Source organism: Schistocerca serialis, chromosome 3, assembly GCF_023864345.2.
Source record: "Schistocerca serialis cubense isolate TAMUIC-IGC-003099 chromosome 3, iqSchSeri2.2, whole genome shotgun sequence".
NCBI classification, from domain to species: Eukaryota; Metazoa; Arthropoda; class Insecta; order Orthoptera; family Acrididae; genus Schistocerca; species Schistocerca serialis.
Genome location: NC_064640.1, coordinates 55,996,566 through 56,022,027, shown reverse-complemented (window position 1 = coordinate 56,022,027; position 25,462 = coordinate 55,996,566). Strand labels below are relative to the sequence as shown.

Here is a 25,462-nt window from a genome sequence, read left to right as displayed (position 1 = left end):
GAAGGCCACAATTTCGAGCATGCATAGCATTGTTTTTAAATTGTTGCACATGAGAATTCATTACTGTAAGAGTCATTTCTTTTTGTGTGACTTAAGGCTGGATGTGGACCAGTCTACTGAGGGCTAGGTTAGTGAGAGTTTAGTGTAGCACAAAAATTATAAAAAAATAAATAAATTAGTATTGTGTTTTTTATGGAGCTGCCAAACATTGGGTTTAGTGTGATGTGTAATAAAAAAACCTGTACAAAAATCCTGCTGGATGAACCATCGCCAAATTGGTGGAGAAAAAGTATAGAAAAGAACTGTTAGCAAAATTACAGCACAGAAATCCACAAACACGAATGGAACCAAATTCATTGCATTGTGTCAACAAAAGAATTTGAAAACTGTGTTGACTTCCGTGGGGAAACATTTTTGAAAGCAAAAACATGGAAGTAATCCATAAAGTTGCTTGTAAAGCATCAAATCCTTCACAATGCTATCATATACAGTTCTTAGAAAGAAGTTGATAATGCACAGATCTGCAGTAGTAAAAGTGTTGACTTGGGTCCATACCTCGTCAGCATCAAAGTTAAATTTGCCCCAAAAGAGCACACTGAAAAAAATCCAGGAAACCAATATGAAAGAAAGATATGAGAAAGAGAAGGCTGTCACTTGGGGACAGTCCTGAGTGATATACTGAAATTTATGACATGCTCTACATATGAGACATGGCCATTATTTATTTAATGACAGATGTGATGTTGTGGCTTAAACTGTTTTAACACTAATCTGTGAAGATGGTCTGTGACTGAAACCACTTGATGTTTGGGTTTTAAATTTAAAAAAGCAGCTGATGGTCCAACATGCATTTTATGAAAATTTCTATTACCCAACTGATGTCTCATATGCAAAAAGTATTAATCCTTTCCCTTGATTTAAATAAAATGGTTGGTCACATGGACTGAACAATAGCCAGTGAAGCACACACAGGTGACACAAGTCATGGGATAGCAATATGCACACATACAGATGGCAGTAGTTTTGTGTACACAAGGTATAAAAGGGCAGTGCATTGGCAGAGCTGTCATTTGTTCTCAGGTGATTCATATGAAAATGTTTTCGATGTGATTGTGGCTGCACATCAAGAATTAATGGACTTTGAATGCGGAATGGTAGTTGGAGCGAGAAGCCTGGGACATTCTGTTTCGGAAATCATTTGGGAATTCAACATTCCATGATACAAAGTGTGAAGAGTGTGCTGAGAATACCAAATTACAGGCATTACGTCTCATAATGGACAAAACAGTGGCTGACGGCCCTTGCTTAATGACCTGAGAGCAGCACTGTTTATGTAGAGTTGTCTGTGCTAACAGACAAGCAACACTGCTTGAAATAACTGCAAAACTTTGTGTGGGACAAATGACAAATGTCTCTGTTTAAACAGTGTGGTGAAATTTGGTGTTAATGAGCTATGGCAGCAGATGACAAATGACAGTGCCTTTGCTAACAGTATGACATCACCTGAAATGCCCCTTCTGGGCTCGTGACAATATTGATTGGACCCTAGACGACTGGAAATCCATGGTCTGGTCAGTTGGTAAAAGCAGATGATAGGGTTAGAGTGTGGTGCAGACCCCATGAAGACACGGACCCAGGTTATTAACAGGGCACTGTGCAAGCTGGTGGTGGCATCATAGTGATGTGGGCTGTGTTTGTGTGGAATGGACTGGGTTCTCTGGTTCAACTGAGCCGATCATTGACTGGAAATGGTAATGTTTGGCTACTTGGAGAACATTTGCAGCCATTCTTGGGCTCCATCTTCCTGAAACATGTCGCTGGACCAAATTGTTCGGGGTTAGTTTCAAGAACATTCAGGGCAATTCGAGTGAATGATTTGGCCACCCAGATTGCCAAGGATGAATACTATTGAGCGTTTATGGGACATAATTGAGAGGTCAGTTTGTGCACAAAATCCTGCCCTGCCAACACTTTCACAATTATGAACAGCTGTAGAGTCAGCCTGGCTCAGTATTTCTGCTAACAGTATGAACATCACCTGCAGTGCCTCTTCTGGGCTTGTGACAATATTGGTTGGACCCAAGATGACTGGAAATCCATGGTCTGGTCAGATGAGTCCCAATTTCAGTTGGTAAAAGCAGATGATAGGGTTAGAGTGTGGTGCAGACCCCACGAAGCAACGGACCTAGGTTGTTAACATGGCACTGTGCAAGCTGGTGGTGGCATAATAGTGGTGTGGGCTGTCCGACATATTAGGAAGTATCTCAGGACTTTTATTACATCAGTGTAATATAATTTAACCAACTGCAAGTAATATGGCAGCTCCATGACAATTTAAACACTGTTTGTAACAGCTGCTTCACTTTGTTAATGTACACTTTTAGGTAGCTTATTCTTCATGATGATTTTCGTGGAACTCAATGAACAAATGAATTAGACTATGGCCAGTCCCTTTCGTCATGCTGAGCAAAGCCAAGCTGTACTACTTTCATAGTTAGTTTGATGTTGACAGGATGATGAACAACATATTGCCTTCAGTTTTTTTTAAGTAAAGGCGTATAAAATCTTATAATATTGTATTTAATATTTTTTCGTTGGCATGTTTTTGTTTCATGCCTTTGATTTATTTTCAAACCAGTTAGTTTCTCAGTTCTGAGAAAATAATAATTCCAAATTATTTTAATTTCTGGAAAGAAATCCATCAAGTTTTGACTCCTTCCTTGTCTGATAGTTTGTTTCGTTGCTGTATTTTCATTGGTGGACGTTAGTTTATTTAATGCTGAATTTCGCATGGTTTTTACTTTAGAAATGCAAACAGAATGTTCTTTATTAAGCTGGATTTGGCATTACTTACACAATGTTTGTATAGACTGATCAACTGTACACCATTTTCATTTTTAACATGCACCATTTTTTATGGTTGTGTAACATTTGGACTTAATTCAGATTTGGTCGTAAATGTGATGGAAACTGTCTTGAAGTTTTTTTTTTATTTCCCTTTTCAGTTCCATGAAGATGAGTGAACTAAATGAATTAGAAGAAAATATGGCAGATGTAAATGTGACACAGATTCCAGTTCAACAAGTTGAAGCAGACTCTCCCAGTGCAGATATTACCATTTTACCATCTCCCCAAGAATCAGCAAAACCTACAGAAAGTGGAGACTCCTCAGAAGTAAGTCGATGTAGATAGATATTTATTTTATTTTTGCAAAATGTGCTTGAAACAAGCCACAGCTGTTTTTAGGTAGTTATTGCTAGAAGGCAAAAAGTTAACATGAGTAACTATCGAATAAATTTGTGCAACATGTAATTAACATTTGTATTTGTTAGCAGTTGAAGCTGCTGTGTGGGGAGGGGGGGGGGGGGGGGAAGATTTTCAGATTTTCTAGTTTTCAGTCTACAGTTTGTGGTGGTGCGAATGGCCACAACCATGTTTCACTGGTGGGAGAATGTTGCTGAAATGTTGATAAATGTCTACTGAAAGACATTTGAAGAAAGATGCAGTACATGTTTGAAGGACCTGTTTAATAAACCTCAAAAACTATCTTTGAGGGTGGAAGCCCCAGATATTCTCCAGCCCTCTTATTCTGTCATGTAGAGATTGTACAGGTCACTAATTCAATTGCTCATGAGTATGTTTCTTGTAGTTACTTATGTTTCTATTGCAATTGTAAGTTATTTTGTCGTTCAGAATATTTCACTGCAGTGTAACAAGTTGTTTATTACTCCAACTAATATAACAGCAGTGAGAGATTTGATGAAAAAAAAGTTGAGTTTTCAAGAGAAAGCTGGATCAGTTGCAATACTGGAGTAAAACAGGTTGTAAGAAAGCAACACTTCAACACTAGTTCATTTGCATGATATATCTGCAGGTGACCAAACCCTAAACCTAATGCCAACTTTTGTTGCGCTGTTACATTTCTGCCAGATTGACTGGTTACATCATGGACCTCATTGAACAGGGAATCAGCGACCATAAAGCGGTTATGGCATTGATGATTTCAGCCGTAAATAGAAATATTAAAAAAGGTAGGAAGATTTTTCTGTTTAGCAAAAGTGACAAAAAGCAGATTACAGAGTACCTGACGGCTTAGCACAAAAGTTTTGTCTCAAGTACAGATAGTGTTGAGGATCAGTGGACAAAGTTCAAAACCATCGTACAATATGCGTTAGATGAGTATGTGCCAAGCAAGATCGTAAGAGATGGAAAAGAGCCACCGTGGTACAACAACCGAGTTAGAAAACTGCTGCGGAAGCAAAGGGAACTTCACAGCAGACATAAACATAGCCAAAGCCTTGCAGACAAACAAAACTTACGCGAAGCGAAATGTAGTGTGAGGAGGGCTATGCGAGAGGCGTTCAATGAATTCGAAAGTAAAGTTCTATGTACTGACTTGGCAGAAAATCCTAAGAAATTTTGGTCTTATGTCAAAGCAGTAGGTGGATCAAAATAAAATGTCCAGACACTCTGTGACCAAAATGGTACTGAAACAGAGGATGACAGACTAAAAAAATACTAAATGTCTTTTTCCAAAGCTGTTTCACAGAGGAAGACTGCACTGTAGTTCCTTCTCTAGATTGTCGTACAGATGACAAAATGGTAGATATAGAAATAGACGACAGAGGGATAGAGAAACAATTAAAATTGCTCAAAAGAGCAAAGGCCGCAGGACCTGATGGGATACCAGTTCGATTTTACACAGAGTATGCGAAGGAACTTGGCCCCCTTCTTGCAGCGGTGTACCGTAGGTCTCTATAAGAACGTAGCGTTCCAAAGGATTGGAAAAGGGCACAGGTCATCCCCGTTTTCAAGAAGGGACGTCGAACAGATGTGCAGAACTATAGACCTATATCTCTAACATCAATCAGTTGTAGAGTTTTGGAACACGTATTATGTTCGAGTATAATGACTTTTCTGGAGACTAGAAATCTACTCTGTAGGAATCAGCATGGGTTTCGAAAAAGACGGTTGTGTGAAACCCAGCTCGCGCTATTCGTCCACGAGACTCAGAGGGCCATAGACACGGGTTCACAGGTAGATGCTGTGTTTCTTGACTTCCGCAAGGCGTTCGATACATTTCCCCACAGTCGTTTAATGAACAAAGTAAGAGCATATGGACTATCAGACCAATTGTGTGATTGGATTAAGGAGTTCCTAGATAACAGAACGCAGCATGTCATTCTCAATGGAGAGAAGTCTTCCGAAGTGAGAGTGATTTCAGGTGTGCCGCAGGGGAGTGTCACAGGACTGTTGCTATTCACAATATACATAAATGACCTTGTGGATGACATCGGAAGTTCACTGAGGCTTTTTGCGGATGATGCTGTGGTGTATCGAGAGGTTGTAACAATGGAAAATTGTACTGAAATACAGGAGGATCTGCAGCGAATTGACGCATGGTGCAGGGAATGGCAATTGAATCTCAATTTAGACAAGTGTAATGTGCTGCGAATACATAGAAAGATAGATCCCTTATCATTTAGCTACAAAATAGCAGGTCAGCAACTGGAAGCAGTTAATTCCATAAATTATCTGGGAGTACGCATTAGGAGTAATTTAAACTGGAATTATCATATAAAGTTGATCGTCGGTAAAGCAGATGCCAGACTGAGATTCATTGGAAGAATCCTAAGGAAATGCAATCCGAAAACAAAGGAGGTAGGTTACAGTATGCTTGTTCGCCCACTGCTTGAATACTGCTCAGCAGTGTGGGATCTGTACCAGATAGGGTTGATAGAAGAGATAGAGAAGATCCAACGGAGAGCAGCGCGCTTTGTTACAGGATCATTTAGTAATCGCGAAAGCGTTACGGAGATGATAGATAAACTCCAGTGGAAGACTGCAGGAGAGACGCTCAGTAGCTCGGTATGGGCTTTTGTTAAAGTTTCGAGAACATACCTTCACCGAAGAGTCTAGCAGTATATTGATCCCTCCTACGTATATCTCGCGAAGAGACCATGAGGATAAAATCAGAGAGATTAGAGCCCACACATAAGCATACCGACAATCCTTCTTTCCACGAACAATACGAGACTGGAATAGAAGGGAGAACCGATAGAGGTACTCAGGGTACCCTCCGCCACACACCGTCGGGTGGCTTGCGGAGTATGGATGTGGATGTAGATTGAGGTAGAGATTATTCTATAGTTGTCAACTTCGCTGACCCTCCAAAACTCCAGTGTTCATCAGTTTTGTGCCTTTACTCAGAAAGGGCTTGCTTTTCAATCACTGGTTGACTGTTGCTAGCTACTGTACATTTGATTCACAGCTGTTGCCTTCTGGTGAGCATAACACTCATGTTCTCTGTTACATTGCTACTGAAGGTACAGCCACTTCCTGAAAGACATGCAGACATGGAGCCCATGTCTCATCTGTGATGACTATATCATTGATGAGATGTTAAGTCATAATCTTCCTATGGGTGAACTTAAATAGAAGTTTTATGGAATTATATTCTGTAGGAACACATTATAAGTTTGTTTGATTCTGTACGATGATAGAAGCATACTGATATTACCAGTTGCTGTATACTGATGTTATATACATAAGTGTACTAAAATTCATTTACTTTTGATTATTTCATGGTGGCATAATTTGGTGTACTTGCTATTGAAGGATCCTATTGATAGCAAGGCTCTCAAAAGGCTTCAACAAGTTTTCTCTACAATGTCTTCTCATTTCGATGTTTTCAATCTATAAGGAAATGCAAATGAGACAGATGGTAAAAAAAGTAAGTAAACTGTTTATAAGTAAACTGTTTACTGTTTCAAAAGTAATTGCCATGACTGATAATACGTTTTTCCCCTATTAGACAAATTGGTCAGTGCTGTCACGGAAAAATGTTTTTATTTGCCAACAGAACCAAGATTGAACCCAGACGTACACTTCTTCGTCCAAAGTAGATAAACAGCCACAAATGTCTTTGTTCAGGACATCGCATGGGGAGATCACTACTGTATAGAATATGTGTGAGAGCTTCCCAGTGAAAAGTTCTGCAGCATACTTGAAACAACCAGAAGTTTTACTGTGAAGCTCTTACGCATCCTCTGTACAGTCCTCATCCTTGCCCACACATTTTCGATATTTATGGAGCCCTGAAGAAAGACAGTCATGGCTACCGATTTGCTTTGTACAAAGATGTGCATTTCAGGGTACAATCATGGTTCCATGGGCAGCTGCAAACATTTTTCTGTGAAGGCATTGACGATATTGTCTCAAGAGTGGGATAAATTCGTATTGTGGTCTGTTCATGATGGAGAGGATGAACTTGTAATATGCTTGTATTTGGGTGAATCATAGCTGCTGACAGATGGTCTGTAATCGCAATATGTCATACCTATAAATAGTGCTCCCCAGCTCAGAGCAGTCACTTCCACTGTTGGAACATGAAAGGAGATTAGTGTATCAGAGGAGGAACATTCCATTGAACAACATGTTTTTATGGAGCTGGAATACCACAGATTAGAACTTAGTCCTGTGTGGCAACAAGATGCAGTTTTCAAGCAACATTTAATGTTCTAAAAGGACCCTATGCGAAAACCATTTGCAAGCTTTTTGCCAAATTTTAGAAGTCAGGCAGTGTGGCTTATGATTTAATGGAGAATGTTGGCCATAGGCAAACTGTAGTTGCTCCTGAAAATGTTGCCACAGTTTCTGGAATGGTGCAGTCTAAGGAAATCTGTCTGAAGAATAGCAGCAGAGACTGGTTTCAAGAGTTCTAGCATGCAGAAAATACTTGGACAGTAAGTGCATTACTTTCTGGATGCATCTTGTATGGGATTTTGTAGCTTGTTGGCTGTTTTTCTGGATGAGAGAGAGAGATAGAGAGGGGGGGATGCAGAAGGAGAGGAAGGGGGGGGCGGGGGGGGGGGGTTGGCCAGAAGGCCAGAGCTTTGGAGGCAGTAAGCAAATGTGCTATTTTTGTAAATCAGTTGATGCAGTTCATGTTGTAACAAGACAAGATTGTGGAACAGACAAATACATAATTCTGTTTTTCAGTTGTTCAGTTGTTCTTTTAGGCAGGCAACTGTGTACCTATTGCTAAAGGTTTTCTCACTTAGGCTGTGCGATGTTTCTCAATTGCTCCACTTGTCCTCATTGTTCTTACATCTATGTTTTCGTACATTGTCCAAATAGGAACAAACACAGTAATATCAAAATAATCAAATTCTGCAACTTTTGTCATACTCCTTCAGTTATTTGTTTGACTCCTGAACAGGTTATTCCAGAGAAGAGTGAAATATATTTGATGTGTAGTAATATGGAGAAGGCAGCTTTAGAATTTTTTTAGAAGGGTGAACTCTGAACAGCACTTCTTATGAGCTACTAACTGGTGCGTTGCCATTGTGCCATGGTTGTCATGGAAGTACCATGAGAAATAATTACTTTTAATTTCTAAAAGTTGATCGGAAGATTTATTTGTGAAAAATCGAAACTGTTATTATTCTGAATTACTAATTTGAGGTGTGGCTGTTGATTACATTTGTGTAAAATTGGTTCTAGTGTTAATGTATTACCATACTTTATTTTCTACATCCTTATGTAATCATAACTGCTCTATTGTCATTTAACAGACATACATCGAGAAAATGCGACTGGTACTTGATGGATTAAATGTTGCTATCAGAAGACTGGATGAACTAAGTTTGCAGAATGATGCACGTTACAGCAAATTATTGGATCTCAAAAAACTTGTGGTGGACAGAATAAGTGTAAGTATTTGATGAGAATGTTGAACAGTGTTCCTACTAGTGAACTCTACTTAATACATGTCTGGCTAACAAAGAATTTCTCTTATTACATATATTTCCTGATCTGGTAAAAATTATTTGAAAATCTTCATAGAATGAGAATGTAGAATGTTATATATTACGATTTCATACAATGTGATGCAATTTGATACGCAGAATGGGTATAAATACTTACGAAATTTGTACTATGTGCAGATGATATGAACTGTCACAGCAGGCATAAATATAATGTTGTGACATGTTTGGTTTATTATTAAAGTTTTTTGTTCTTTACAATGCACATTCAAGCTGATTTGTTGTTTTGGCGTGTTAAATAACGCTAGTCATTCTGTGAAAAACTGATTCCGTGTTACAGATATGATGGTGGTTGTGGTGGTGGTGGTGGTGGTGGTGGTGGTGGTGGTAATGAATTATTATGGTGCACATCATATTCTAAATCTCAAGTGTATCCTAAGTCTAGTTAAAATAGTAAAAATAAAATGTATGTTGTCACCTTTGAAAACATCATGAAAACGTACTGCTGTTGATGGACATAATGCCGTGAGATTTCTAATAGATCTGAGTCTGTATAAGAAAACACACAGCAGTATTCAACAAATCGGTGTAACACCAAAGCTCACGTTGATTCAGAGGAGCATTCTCAGAAAGATTTAAGCCAGTTGGAGTTTGTCAAATAGACAGGTTCCCTTTGATTTTATTTGTAATGGATAAGAGTTCGTAGTTGTTAAATTCAATATTAAAATGTAGACTCAACCACCTTTCATCAAGCAAAAGCCCTATAATAAACCTGTTTTGAAGGAGAAAGCTTCATTGAGGAATTATTATACAAGGACCTGTAAAAATAATAAAGATAAAAATCTAAAAATATTAAAATTTCATGTTCACTTCTCTTCTGTCATTGTCTTCCTAAAATGTGGTTCCACATTATTTGTCCAGTCAGTTTATTTTATTTACTGTACAAATGACGTGGAAGCACATTTTAAGAAGATATGGTTACAAACAAAGATGATGTGACTTACCAAACGAAAGTACTGGCAGGTCAATAGACACACAAACAAACACAAATAGTTTGTGTGTGTTTGTGTGTCTATCGACGTGCCAGCACTTTCGTTTGGTAAGTCACATCATCTTTGTCACACACACACACACACACACACACACACACACACACACACACCTTCATTACTTGAGTAGATTCTTTTATAATAATTCTTATGATGACAGCTTGCTTGTTTGAAATGCCTCAGGTTTAGTGCTTTGGTATTGTGAAAGGTGGTTGAGCCTCCATTTTAAGGTAGTGTTGGAGATTATCAGAAGGAGCTGGACAAGAGAACATTTTTCAACTCTGCTCTACCTGAACACACATGGGAGAGATTCATTAGTAACTGCTATGCATTTGCTGATAACTTAGTATTCCCACTTCCACATCAGTAATCTTTAAGCCACCATGTATTTTGTGTGGTAGAAGGTATGTGATATGGAGTGCACACAATCAATTTGGCCTGTACCTCCTGTGCACGGGTCATGGCAGGGGAAAGGACAAAGATAGTGGTGACCATTGCGAACTGAGTGGTTCAGTTGGGGAGAGTAAGTCCAGCATGTAACGCCTATCCACAAACATCTGTCGCCTGTGTCACAGAACTTTGAAGTTACATTTGGTGTGTCTGCAAAGATAATTTGACAAATACAGATGTCCAAAATCTTTAGTCTCTGACCAGAGTACTGGGGCGGAGAGGAATGGTGGTGGTGGTGGTGGTGGTGGTGGTTGGGCTGGGGGGGGGGGGGGGGGGGGTGAAGATACTGGTATACCAGAAACCTAACTTGTGCATTAGAGATCCTAATGCTGAAGTAATGACTTCAGTGTTGAGTATTCTTTGTGTCCTGTAAATTGTGCATCAGTCTCCTGACTATCTATTCACCAAAATCACTTAAATGTAAAAATGTTTGGCATCTTTCTTGGAGTAGATAAGCTGTGGGAGGCATCTGTACCTACAAGTAATAGGTTCTTTCAATAAAATTAAAATTTGAGCTCCCGTGATTTTGAGGGTAATCCTTTACATGATGGATATCACCTTAGATGCAGCATCTCCCATTGTTGAACATTGCTCTGACACTTTTATGCTGAATAATGAAAACTATGTTAATAAATGTTGCATTTCTTTTAGGTATTTGCTTTCCTCATAGCTACTATGGCCATTTTTGTGTGGTTGTTCGATCTTAAACAGCTTTGTAAGCTGGTTGTAGATACCTGACTGTTGTGACTCATTCCAATGACAAGAGGGAATACTTGAATATAAATAAAAAATTTAATTCTTTCCCCCCTCCTTCATATAAAGTACACAATGTTTACACATATAAACATGTGACATAGGTATCACAATCACATGACTATCCAGTATAACATAACAAACTATTATTATCCTGCCACAATATGTGGCATCTACACAATAAATTATCATTAATATAGAATTTTCTTAGCTCCTTCCACGTAAGAATTATCACTGTAGCTGCATCTCATTATGTGTCCAGTCAAAAATGATTTTTAATTTCTTAAATATATTGGTTCAAAATCAAGTACTTTAATTGGTTTAGATGGTTTTGTTTTTCAATTCAAGGGCATGCAATGTCTTTCTCCTAGACTGCTACATTCACAGTTCTCAACCTGCACCACACTGACACTAGTTTCAAGCCCTACAGCTACACATATGTACTCCACAAACAACTGTACAGTGCATAGAGGAAGGTACTCCATACCATTATTAGCAATTTTATGCCCTGTTGTACTTGTTTATGAAGTGAGGGAAAGAATGACAGTCTGTGTGCCTCGGTACATGCTTTGATCATTCTCGTATTATTCTTGTGATCCCCATCTCACCAAATCTTCATAGGTTCTTTAAATTTACCCAACAGGGTTTGGCAAGAACACTGTTGCCTTTCCTCCAAAGATTTGCATTGAAGTTCCATGACAATCTGTGTTACATTTATGTATTGGTTGTGTTCATGTCTCTCAATTCTAGCACTGAATCACAAAATTTGTGTAATGGAGTCAAAATTCTGGATCAGTATGTGGAATTGGCTACTCTAGAGTCTTGTATTACAGATGCACTGCTCTTTCACAGCGCCCCTCCAACAGATCGAAGTTTTCTATTTTCCCTCCTACATATTATTTCTTGTCTTTTTCCCCATTTCATATCATTTCTTAGTTTTACCACTAAATATTTAAATGACAGTCTCCAGAAATTGACCACTAAATATTATTATTGGATACTGTCATGTTCTTTTTCTTTTTATGGGCATTATATTGCATTTGTTCACACTTAAAGAGAGCATCCCTTCATTACACCCAGTGTAAATTCTTGTAAAGCTGTTTCTCATTTACTTACCGTCATCAAATGACAATACTTTGCAGTAGGCAGCTGCATTGTTGGTGAACCCCTCAAGGTGGTGCACAGAGTTTCCTATCTGAAGGTGCGAATTAATTTACTGTGGTAATAGAGAGCACATTATTTGTCTACATATTTGGACACACCTGTCCCATAGTGTTGCTCTCTGTAACAGTGCCATAGCATGCACTGTGAATCAGAAATTGGAGACATGGTCTATCCACTTAATTGTCATTTTTCTGAATGTGTTGTAGCTTTTGTGCAATCATGTTCTGATACCACAGAGGTGTGTTGGTATAACCCTGTAGAACATTAGAAGGCCTGTTATACTTTGTTAGGAGAAACATAATATAACTTCAGTTTCTGATGAACTTACTCTGTTGAGTATAACTTACTGGTTTTTATTAGTAAAATATTATTTGACCAAAGCATGTATCAGTGATTGTCACCACCACCACCACCACCATTCATTTAACACCTACTGCAGGATAAAAGCTTCTTTTAGATTTCTTCATACATAGCAGTCTTCAGCTGTACACATCCATTATGCTTCTGCTTCTGCTGGGACATTGTCTAGCCCAGTGTGCAACACAAAGTTGCTTATCCTCTCTCCTTTCTCAACATAGTAAATCTCGAAGAATTACAAACTCACTTCTATCTCTTATCCAAATTACTTAGTTAACTACAAATGCCATTGTTACATTTATAGACCGAGCGAGGTGGTGCAGTGGTTAGCACACTGGACTTGCTTTCAGGAGGACGACGGTTCAATCCCACGTCCGGCCACCCTGATTTAGGTTTTCCGTGATTTCCCTAAATCACTCCAGGCAAATGCCGGGATGGTTCCTTTGAAAGGGCATGGCCAACTTCCTTCCCCGTCCTTCCCTAATCCGATGAGACCGATGACCTCGCTGTTTGGTCTCTTCCCCCAAACAATCCAATGCTTTACATTTATAATTGCTTATTTGACTTCTTGTGACAAGTATATAACAATCTTAAATGGGTGGTGATGTGTGTTCAGATCAGTTCTCAGGTTTGTTCCCTTTGCGTTTGTATTTCTTAGTACACTTAAAATGTTAACGCAAAAATTAATTCCTATTACTTTATTTCCATGTTACTTGAAGGTTTCATTGTTTCGAATAGTTAAATTTCATTCATTTCTACAAAAAAAGATTTCCTTTACTAGAAATGTGATGTTACCGACAATGTTTCCACATTTCCGGGAGATTAAAATAAATATTCGATCTTGTAAATAACACTCCTATAAACTTTTTTACCATAATTTACCATTTTAGAAATTATAGCAATTTATATTTACTTAGCACATTTATAAATATATTTAGGTGCTATCATATTGCTTTTCTGGTGGCTGTAGAATCATAATTACAGGGAAGAAGTCAGAAAAGTATAGAATATAAGGAAACAAGTTGTTTTAGTAGACATGTTCATAAATCATTTAAATATTAGGAATTTTGCCAGTAATTATCTGAATAACAAACGTGTTTACTCCCCATATCAGAATTAGCATGCACAGTAGTGACACTTATGAGGTATGCGTAAAATGCAACTCATTAATCTTTTATTTTGTTGGTACCGTAAAGGTAAATTCTTACTTTAAAATTTTCGAATAGAGACATACCGTTGCACTATTTATTTAACATTTTAATTTTGTCCCTCTGATGACAATATTTAAGGGAAATTATTGCAGATGTTTGAGCTATACTGTTAGGTGCCATTTCTAATGTCCGAAATGTGTTAATATCCGAGTCAGTGAGTGATGGTTGTACCAAAGTGAGAATGTGCCACTTGCCTTATTACATACATGTACTTCAGCGCATTTACTCAGCAACACACTTGTGCCGGACCCAAATCATGAGTGCACTAAGCAGCCATCTGAATCACATAATTTAATTCATATAGATGTTTCACTGCTGGCTCCCCCCCCCCCCCCCCCCCCCCCCCCCCACTCTCTCTCTCTCTCTCTCTCTCTCTCTCTCTCTCTCTCTCTCTCTCTCTCTTTCTTTCTTTCTTTCTTTCTTTTCTCTCTCAATATTCTTCTTTCTTCTACTGCATTTTTAAACATACTGTTTATTTTATAAGTGTCAGTACTTAGTGAAATGTTGACACTAAAATTAACAGGAAAAGTTTTCAACCAACAGTTGGTATATTGATCTATGAGGGGCATTTGAAAAGTCCGAGAGATGGCACCACCGGTGCAGGAGATTCGCAGGAGAGCTTCTGTTAAGTTTGGAAGGTAGGAGACGAGGTACTGGCAGAAGTAAAGCTGTGAGGACGGGACGTGAGTTGTGCTTGGGTAGCTCAGTTGGTAGAGCACTTGCCCGTGAAAGGCAAAGGTCCCGAGTTCGAGTCTCGGCCCAGCACACAGCTTTAATCTGCCAGGAAGTTTCATATCAGCGCACACTCCGCTGCAGAGTGAAAATCTCATTCTGATGCCGTGTTTCTTATCCCCAGTGTGAGGCTATAAATGTTAACACTTTCGGCCTATGTCTTCAACAAGTAGTGTTCTGTAGCTTGGACGCAAGTGCTCTCTCTCTCTCACACACACACACACACACACACACACACACACACACACACACACACACACACACACGCACACGCACACGCACATGCACACACGTTAAAAAGTATTCCATATATAGAGAAATGGTAGTGTGGACCAAAACAAGGAAAAAATCTGGTAAACATGATCTCAGAAGTGGATACCTTCAGAGCTATGAGAACTTGTCAGTCTTTGCTGCTGTGAAACACACTTCTAGTAGACTGAACAAGTGCCTCTTAAGTGCGCATTTTAGAGCCCATCTTTATTAAACATTTTTTTTTCTTTTTTTGGTCCATAGTACCTTCTCCCAAAATACGGGAAACAAGCCCGCAGTAGAAGACATTTGTTTCACAGTGTCGGAAATGAAGTAGTGCTTATAGTTCTTTAGGTATATATTCTAGAGGCCATGTTTAAAAGACTTTTTTGCTTCAAATTATCATTTCTGTTGTATCCCTGAGTATTGATCATTCCTCCTGTGATCCAGCTGCCCCTACTAATCTCCTTTTATGCAACCCAAAATATTATATCTGGCCTTCAAAAACCATGTGCAAGATTTTCATATTCTATCGCTCACTACACACATACAGAAACAATGAACAGGGTCTTTTTGTAGGAAATTTAATGTAGTTAAATTTTGTACTGGGATACTTTTTTGCTATTCAAAAAAATGTACAAAAATAAACTTCAAATGCACCTCCACTCCCACACTCTTAAAGCACCAGCAAGACTTCTAGTATGTTGTTTGTGGCACTCCTCTTACCACTGCACAAAAATTTCTGACTGCACGAACAGTTACTGATATTTTACCTTTTTGGTCTCTGTTGGTTGGTCTATTACACTACCAGTATAGTTGGCTATTTTATTAACATTATTAATTTAAATGTGCCCTTGGGGGTAATGAGAGAAAAACAACTTTTGTAAATATTATGCTAAAATTAATTATGTTGAAAATTTGATCCAAACTTAAACCTTACAACACAGTAGTTACGTAGTCTGAAGGCCTGACGAACACTACGATGTAACTGTTTGTTTTGTGCTGTTACAGTTCACAAAACTGTTACGAAAATTTACATAAATGTCAATTTTACGATTTGTAAGTACTTGACTAAGTCAGTGGCATAATAAGGCCAGTCAGTCCAGACTGAAAAATGTCGTATGTGGAAAATAATTTGTGCAGCCACAAATTTTTATCCAGTGGTGGGTGGGAGTGGCATGAACAACATACTAGAAATCCTTACTGGTGGGGGCCAAAGGTGGGAGAGGGGTTGCATTTGAAGGTCACTTGTGTATGCTTTTACTTGAAAACCATGACCTCTAGCGACACTGTATAGCAGTAAAAAATTTAATTACATTAAATTTCCTACAAAAAGGCCCTGTTCATTTTTTCCTGTAGGAGTAACAGTTTTTGGAGAGCGAGCAAGAGAACATGAAAATCTTGCACGTGGTTTTTGAAGGACAGATATAACATTGTGGGTTGCATAAAAGGACATTGGTTGGTGCAGCTGAATAACTGTATACAAGAACACACTGTGGCAATGGGACAGTGCATTGCTGGCTCACTAGCTAATATTTTCCAACACAAAATTGAGAACAATTCTTTTAAAACCCATGCTGAATGGGCAAATAAATTCCGTTATTGTGGAAGATATTTGGGTGATACACTAATTTTATTTCAAGGAACAGAAACTGAAATGGACACATTTCCACTTACAGTGGATTAAGGTACACAAAAATATCACATTTACAATCAAACATGAATATCATAAAAAAGTAAACTTTCTAGAGTGCGAAATCAAAACAGGTGGATGAGTGCACTATTCAGCATCTTCCAGAAAAAAAGAACTACAGGCTGCGTAATTCCCAATAGTTCTTGCCATCCAGAAATGCATAAGGAAGAATATTTTCAGATTTGCATAGAGTGACTAATAAAATATTCACTTGCTAAAGATAATGTAACAACTGAGCTAAAACCACTATGATAAATGGCAAAAAGCAATGGTTACAATCCCACCAAATAACAGATAGCATTACTGTAGCTAAGTCACATGATAATCAAAAAGCTCATTTCACCTTCATACCATATGTGAGAGAAATTTCAGATAAAATCAAATTTCGTTAAAAAAAACCACTGAGAAAAGCTTCCGAACACACAGTACTGTATGATCACTAATTTGCCATTCTCTAGAACAGTACTGTAAATTCACCTGTTCAGGTGTTTTTAGTTAACATATGATAGCTCTGAGAGAATACGTATAGGACAGACATGAGACATGCTGGGAGCAAGAAGTTTGTTTGGAATGTATGCCTCTTCATCCCTGGTATGGGTCAAGCTCCTTAGTCTAATGGGCCACTAAAAATCAATAGCTGTTCTAGGTCGTCTCCTTCGTAGTGATATTTTTACTGATGCATCGGTTCTCGCTAAACACCTTGTGACAGTAATGGCAACCATCTTCTTACCTAGCTGTCTTCCAAAAGTGTTGAAGACCTCACTCTATCCTTTAATCCCCATAACCTTGAATTATTTAGTGAACCTTTTATTGACTGGGAACTGCTCGAGGCTCTTGACTGGCTGCATCGATGGCCCCAAGCCCCGGTTTGATACCCAACATATGATTGTATCACAAACTGATTTATATTCCTGGGAACCACAGCTGTTGAAAGGCATGTTAGGAAGAACTACGCTTACGGCTGGTAAAATTGTTATTTATCAAAACAGGAATGGTTTCTTGGTTTGAAGCCCTGCATCATACGGTGAACTGCATCACCTGATGATGCGGCTTAAAACTACTGGTCATGTATTAATAAACAACAATTTTACCAGCTGTAAGCGGAGTTCATCCTAACATCATATGATAGTAACTCATATTCAGGGTCTTTAGCAATATTTGACTAGAAGATGTTTTCCCTTTACAATGCCGAGTTCTCGAATCATGGGGTCATCCCCCCCACCCCTCCCCATTGCCACCCACCTCATCCCATGTGTAGTTTTTGAGAGAGACAATCCACAACAACTGTCCACAAGTTGGAAATAGAAATCTGAAAATCTGGCAGGTTTCTTCTAAATGCCAACATAAGGCATATGATACTGTGTGGCGCCATCACATTTTACTTACTCGCCATGACTGGGCTTTCGAGGCTCCCTACTGCTTTTTCTCTCTCCAATTGTTTAGTGTGAAGAGTTAGTTTATTGCTCAGCTCCCCGTGGATTAAAGGAAACAGTGTCCCTCAGGGCTGTATGCTGACTGTTATACTCTACCCTATCAGTATCAACAGGCTATTGACCTCAATCGGACCAGTAGTTGCTCACTCACTATTTGTTGACATCTTCTGCATTTGGTATAGCTTCCAATCTGTAGCCTTGGCTGAATGCCAGCTTTAAGGAGCAATCTGCCTTTTCTCTGGCATGCAGATTTGCTCGACCCATTTACTCTTATGTCTCATGCAGTTAGTTTTCATCTCTGGCATCAGTATTACTTTCTGTGTCTTCATTTTATCACTCGTAAGTACTATCACAAGTTGATCATATTTATGGTTGATTTCACATACTGCCAATGTACTATCCCATGAACAAAGGACTGATGACCTCACTTTTTAGTTCTATAACAACCAGCCAACCAACCAACCAGCTGAAATAATCTGAAGTATGAGGAAATGGAAGAAAGACACTGTATGCTTGACACACTACCAAATTTAATTAATTTGATAGATAAGTAGGTTGACTTGTGACATTTTGAAAGTAGGTTGTTTCACACATACGTTAGTATATTCATCTCATCTAATTGCAGCAAACACATTTAATGTCTTAGTGATTTACTGTATGTTTATTGTCACATTTTTGTTCTTGTGGTACCAAAATGATGATGATGATGTTGATGATGATGATGATGATGATATTTTTATCTTTCTGTTTACCTTGAAAACGATTGGTAGACAACATTGTACATTAGTGATGGTCAGCATGAAGAATGTTACGTTCTGAGTATTTGTAATCTGCCTTGGAAATAGCAATTTTGTTGTTCCATTTTTCATGTTGTTTCCATACCAAACTCACTGGATTTAAAAGATGAATGAGAATCATTATCTTTTCTACTCTGAAAGCTTAAGTATGTTGGGACATTGCTTTTTGTTATTTACTCAGTTACATGTAAAGTAGTGTAATATAAATAATAACTTTCAAGGAAGAGCAGCAGAAGCAGTTCCAATACAACACTAATCAGTTGTATCAGTTACGGATGCAGATCATGGCCTACCGTATGCTGTCTCGCAACTTACCTCTACCAACACATGTTGTCTCGGGTATACAGACTCCTCAGCTGGGTGCAGGTGAGTAAAACATTGTCTGTTTTTAATGTAGTTCTTTATATTAACTATAATGTGTTGCCAGCACATTGTATTTTACAGGAGAACAGGCTCTGTTGTCCAGTTGTGGTGATCTGGATGCTTGTTTGACCACTTGGATGCATTGATCATCTCCAACCAGTACTATTAGTTTGAAGCAGATATGAGAGATTTTTTATTGCTACCTCCCCTGTTTCTTTGTTATATTCCACTGAATCCTTAGTTTTATCAGGTAGAGAAATTATATTTATAGTTCAGTTGTGTAGCTATGGACTATCTAGTTTTTTGTCAATTTAAGACTAATTGACAATGATGTGCAAGCGATACGGTGTTTTCTATATTGACATGTAGAATTTATTGGCATGTTATGCAGGCAGAATTTGAGTAATTGCTTTATTTTGTTACATTTTGTACTATACAAAAATTAAAAACTAATGGCATGGTGATTTGGCTGCATTCATAAATCTATTTCCCATTTTCTTCAATATTAATGTTTAGTTCAGGTATTACTGTTCAATAAAATCATTTTGGTAATCTAGAATTTGCATGGTGGACATAATATGGCTTCACAGTATACCTCAGGTTCTTTACATGTGTAGTAATATAACTTCCTTATTTCAGATGGCTCAGTGCTCATGCTTAACACTTATGGCCTTAGAAGTAGCTGCTGTTACCTGCAGATTGGTTAAAATCTTTTTTTCTTTTAAGTTATAATTTCTGCATATAATGTCAGCATATTTTGTGTTTATTGGACTTTCTACTTTAAACAGATTAATTTTGGTATTGCTAGTGTTGAATACACATATGACAGTTCCAATCAATAGTATTTATTGCAGTAAAAAATTGAAAAAGAATTCCAGTATTTATATACGTAAGCAAACATAACGTTTCTGATTAAGTTTGTTTATATTTACTATGCAGATGGACACACACAACCCAAAATCAAAGTGAATGGGTGTTATTAGAGTAAGATTAAAGATATAATAGAAAGTATACGAAGGCTCACTTGATTCATCAAGTGCTTCATTTTGTTTCAATCCATCAGCTCCTGTGTACACAGTTAAGCCATGAACTTTGTCCACATTGGTCCAATCACCATCAAAATCATTTCTGTTCCTTTTTCTGCTTTGAATAGGCATAGATTTAGAAGATAAAATATGCTCAGATTCATTTCCTGATGTATCTGCAGGAGAATATTTCATATCAACAAAATCCTTGAAAATAATATGATAAATAAACATATGCTGCAATTCAACTTCAAACAGATCTTGATTTAAAACTGTTCTCAGCTGATGTATAATCTGAATCCTCATCAAATACTCAGTTTTCATCATCTGAAGACTCACCAAGGACTTTGTAAATAATTCGCTCCAAATGTTTATCCTATTCACTACACATTTCAACCACAAAATCAACAAGAAAGCACACAAAATACACGAATCAAAGAGAACTCTAATGTCAGATAAAGCCTACAAAGCAGGTGACAATACCAAAGGTTTCAGTAATGATGAATGTTTACAGTAAAGCTGCTGCTGCCAGTTTTTAAAACTACAAAGCCTGTAGAACGAACACACTTTGTGGGTGTTTTAAATATACATATGATGCCATGGAAAACTGTCAAAATGGGGGTGACATAATATTACACCACCAAACATTCTTACTTCCTGTTGTTGCCGTAATATTATATCAGCCACACGGTAAGTCTTATACAATAGAAACCTTCAAATGCCTCTAAATTGTTAAACCCCAGGGGCATTGACCAGCATGGTTGAATATAGCTTGTCTGTCAATGGCATTGTTTTTGTTAGCTGCTTTTCATTATCTATGACTCACTTTGACATTTTGCTCAGACAAACCTATGGTAACTACACTGATAAATGTATTTTTATTTCATTTGTATTGCTCTCTTTCTGAAGGCATTACACTATCAATACAGGTTTCTGCAGGAACACCTAAAGTCAGGTACTTCTGACTTCATTTCCAGTTGGTAGATGGTGACGCAATTATGTAGTATGATACTATGCAGTGCGTACATTTTCTCTAATGAAACCAGGTTGTATTGTGGTCAGTTTGTAAAATGCTTTGCACTTCCAGTATAATGGAAGCCTTTTATTCCACATGATAAATGGCAGATATGATCTTCTGTTATGGTCTGGCAAATGGAAGCAACCCTCTGCCATTTCCCATGTGGCATTATAGACTTCAATTATGCTGGTAAATCCAAAGATAAAACTATAATGTAAAAGCATGTCACATCCTTATCTCAACACAATCTGGTTCCGTTAGAACTGATTGATGCATTGCAATTACCCAGAGCTGTAAATACAGTTTACAGTAACAACACTGAACAGATGTTTACTGCATGCTTTATCTGTGGACAGAAACAGAGGAATGTGTGGGCATTTGTTTCGTGCAGCCTGTAAGTTGTTCATAATATTGAAGTGCTTGAGTAGAAGAGATGTGCTTCACAATAGTGAAGATGAACCACATCATGTCCCGAGTGTGGGTTTTGTCAGGGATTGAGTGAAAAGGGTTCATGCTACAGGCAATTCAGTTGGTTGATCGAACTGAAAAGCAGACATGATTGTCTGACTTAGGTTTCTTATATGGCTATTGAATTCATCGTAAGCCTTTCATTGGCTTCTCATGACATATTGTAGTTTCTGCCACAAGCCACTCTCTTTTCATCTGTACAGCTTTTTTTCTGATGTGGATGTAGGAGATGGGAGGCTGATGAAGAGAATAAGCACTCAAAAGGAATAATTAACCTTGAAGCTTATTCTGAATCTTGAGTACAAATTAACCTCCCTAGCTGAGGTGCCTTCATGCAAAAGTCAAATCCTTGTACAGAGAGAGTGACTAACACTGTTCTGTCTACAAACTGAAACCCTCGTCTGAATCTTTGTTCACCTTTTCCCTTAGCCCCTACTAGTCCCAGACATGAAGCAGTGTCTAAGGCTTCACATCACTTATTGGCTATATTCATTCATTATTCTTCAGTTATCCTTCAAATGCTGTTTGGAGCGGTTAAGAAGTCTGTCTGTCTGTCTGTCTGTTTGTGGTCATTGAATTCGTCGTAAGCTTTTCAATTGGCTTCTCATGACGTATTGTAGACCTCACCACAAGCCCCTCTCTCCTTCTCTTCTACAGCTTGTGTTCTCTGTCTTGTAGTTATTGCCTAAGGACCTTGTCTCATTAATTCTGTTACCTAATTTATTTTTCTTGTCCGAGGCCTTCGCTTCGATAATTCTGTCAAATAACCCATCTCTTATCTCTATAGAACTCCCAAGCCACTACCTGTAGCCCAACACATGTGGCCCTTATGGCTTCTGCCAGAGAAAAGTTTTGTCTTTACTATAACGTACTTCGTACTTTCAGTATTTTTTCATAGGACTTTTTGTTATAAGAATATGGGACAAGTACTCAGAGCTCTCAGAGTATGCATTTTAGGGCCAATATTTACTAGACAGTTTTGTTTTGGCCCGTAGTGCCACATCTCTGAATATGGGATACTTTTTTAACACCCTTTGTGTGTGTGTGTGTGTGTGTGTGTGTGTGTGTGTGTGTGTGTGTGTTTCTTACCATTTCTAATTTCAAGATGGGCCATTGACAGAAGTGCGCACACACACTATGACCTGTTTGTAGAACAAAAATCTCCTTTGTAAAATTCAACTGAATTTTGCAAATAGAGATTTTGCGAAGCTCGGTTTGCTCTGTTCATTTATGAGATCTCGAGTGCTGTGGACAACGATGTCCAGTTTGATGCAGTCGTTATGGCTTGGCACGACATACTTTCAGTGCCTGCTGAGGGAGTTACTTCACAGCTGGTGGCATTCCTGGCATTTTCAAGAAGGGTCATAAATCAGATGCGAATAATTATAGGCCTATTTCGCTTACGTCAATCTGTTGTAGAATAATGGAACATGTTTTGTGTTCTCGTATTATGACGTTCTTAGATAATACAAATCTCCTTCATCATAACCAACATGGATTCCGCAAACAGAGATCATGTGAAACTCAGCTCGCCCTATTTGCCCAAGAAATTCACAGTGCCGTAGACACTGGCGAGCAGATTGATGCCGTATTCCTGGACTTCAGGAAGGCATTTGATACGGTTCCGCACTTACGTTTAGTGAAAAAAATACGAGCTTACGGAATATCGGACCAGGTTTGTGATTGGATTCAGGATTTCCTAGAAGAAAGAACACAACATGTCATTCTTAACGGTTCAAAATCTGCAGATGTAGAGGTAATTTCGGGAGTACCGCAGGGAAGCGTGATAGGACCTTTATTGTTTACAATATACATAAATGACTTAGTTGACAACATCGGTAGCTCCGTGAGGCTATTTGCAGATGACACGGTTGTCTACAAGAAAGTAGCAACATCAGAAGACTCGTACGTACTCCAGGAGAACCTGCAGAGGATTAATGCATGGTGCGACAGCTGGCAGCTTTCCCTAAACGTAGATAAATGTAATATAATGCGCATACATAGGGGCAGAAATCCATTCCAGTATGATTATGCCATAGGTGGTAAATCATTGGAAGCGGTAACGACCGTAAAATACTTAGGAGTTACTATCCGGAGCGATCTGAAGTGGAATGATCACATAAAACAAATAGTGGGAAAAGCAGGCGCCAGGTTGAGATTCATAGGAAGAATTCTAAGAAAATGTGACTCATCGACGAAAGAAGTAGCTTACAAAACGCTTGTTCGTCCGATTCTTGAGTATTGCTCATCAGTATGGGACCCTTACCAGGTTGGATTAATAGAAGAGATAGACATGATCCAGCGAAAAGCAGCGCGATTCGTCATGGGACATTTAGTCAGCGCGAGAGCGTTACGGAGATGCTGAACAAGCTCCAGTGGCGGACACTTCAAGAAAGGCGTTACGCAATACGGAGAGGTTTATTATCGAAATTACGAGAGAGCACATTCCGCCCACATATATCTCGCGTAATGATCACAACGAAAAGATCCGAGAAATTAGAGCAAATACGGAGACTTACAAGCAGTCGTTCTTCCCACGCACAATTCGTGAATGGAACAGGGAAGGGGGGATCAGATAGTGGTACAATAAGTACCCTCCGCCACACACCGTAAGGTGGCTCGCGGAGTATAGATGTAGATGTAGATGTAGATCACTGGCCACCTTCCATATTACAGTGGCCTTGCAGCAACCTGACATGCAGGGTGAGATGATGGCAGGATACTCCTCATGTTCAATACCAATTAGGTAACTGTCAAGGTCACCAACTGCCACTCATTCACTGGGACCTAGGGTTCAAGGCACTCACCCCATTGCCCAGTACTATGGTTTCAACCTGCGACATAACCTAGCTTTGCTGGCATGGTCACCAGCTGCCTTCATCCCTGCTGACTCAGTGTCAGCAGCACTAACATAGCACTATCACAGCCTGGATTGAGCACCACAGAGCAACCTTGCTTTTGTATGAGCCAAAGGTCAGTCTTACATCTCCGGCAATGTATGTGAAAGCTTATGGTTAATGAAGAGTTCAGCACAGCTGTTGGTGTCGTACTGATGGGTTCTCATTCTCCACAACCACTGATTGAACCTGGAATACGTAGGTGGGAATTAACCATGCCATCCTGATGGCAAAAGAATGGCTTCTCACCCCTCCAGTAGCGAGTTTACTAATCCCAACCTCGACACAGTGTTCCTTGAGTTACATAAAGCGTTTGATACAGTTTCTTACTGTTGCTTAGTAAACGAAATAATAGCTTAGTGAGTATCTCACCAGGTGTATGATTGTAATTGACAGATGTGATGGTGAGTTTAGGTTACCCCAAAAGTGTGTGTTAATGTTTACAAGATCCACCACCAAAGTCAGAACAAATTTAAATTTCCCCCACGTTGTTCTTCCACCAGAGGCAATTACTGGCATTGTGCTCTATCAATTACTGGTAGTTAACAGTTGAATGGTGAAGATGTTGAAATGAAATGCAGAATATGATAAAAGATTTGAAATTATTGAAGACCATTGTCCTGGGCGCTCAACATCAGACATAATTCGCTCCTTTAAATACATGAAATCCACAGTTTGTTGTTCTGGCAAAAATTTGGCTTTAGTACACTCAAATAAATATTCTAGTGTTCCAGTGAAGAAGGTTCAGCAAGTTAGTCATGGTGATCATTGCTGAAGTTTCTAAGTGTAAGTGGGCAAGCAACCCATAGAATTTCTAAGGAGGATCTTCAAAACAAAACCTATGTTTTCTGAGACTAATAGGGCAAAACAATGAGAAAATAAAACTTAAGTCACAAAGGAAATGCCCCATATACAGCAACAAAACACAGTGCTCATACAAGCGTCTGCCAACCAAAGTGTGTCAAAGGCTTTAGGAAGAATATGCGGTGCTTCCTAACAACAAATTGCCTCCGATGAGTGTGACTTGACAGCTGT

General features: G+C 38.7%; 1 protein-coding gene and 1 non-coding gene across 2 annotated transcripts in view; both read left to right on the top strand.

Moving 5' to 3' along the window:
• Positions 1–25,462, top strand: part of LOC126471524 (ATP-dependent helicase brm-like) — a 72,482-nt gene that overhangs the window by 23,622 nt on the left and 23,398 nt on the right. Inside the window, exons 2-5 of the mRNA XM_050099746.1 lie at positions 3,006–3,174; positions 8,577–8,714; positions 18,878–19,022; positions 19,101–19,269. Coding sequence (XP_049955703.1) covers positions 3,010–3,174; positions 8,577–8,714; positions 18,878–19,022; positions 19,101–19,165 — 513 coding nt within the window. The 5' untranslated portion in view covers positions 3,006–3,009 and the 3' untranslated portion in view covers positions 19,166–19,269. The remainder of the gene's footprint in view (positions 1–3,005; positions 3,175–8,576; positions 8,715–18,877; positions 19,023–19,100; positions 19,270–25,462) is intronic.
• On the top strand, positions 14,444–14,518 carry Trnas-uga (transfer RNA serine (anticodon UGA)). Its single transcript has one exon. It is a non-coding gene; the product is annotated as a tRNA-Ser (tRNA).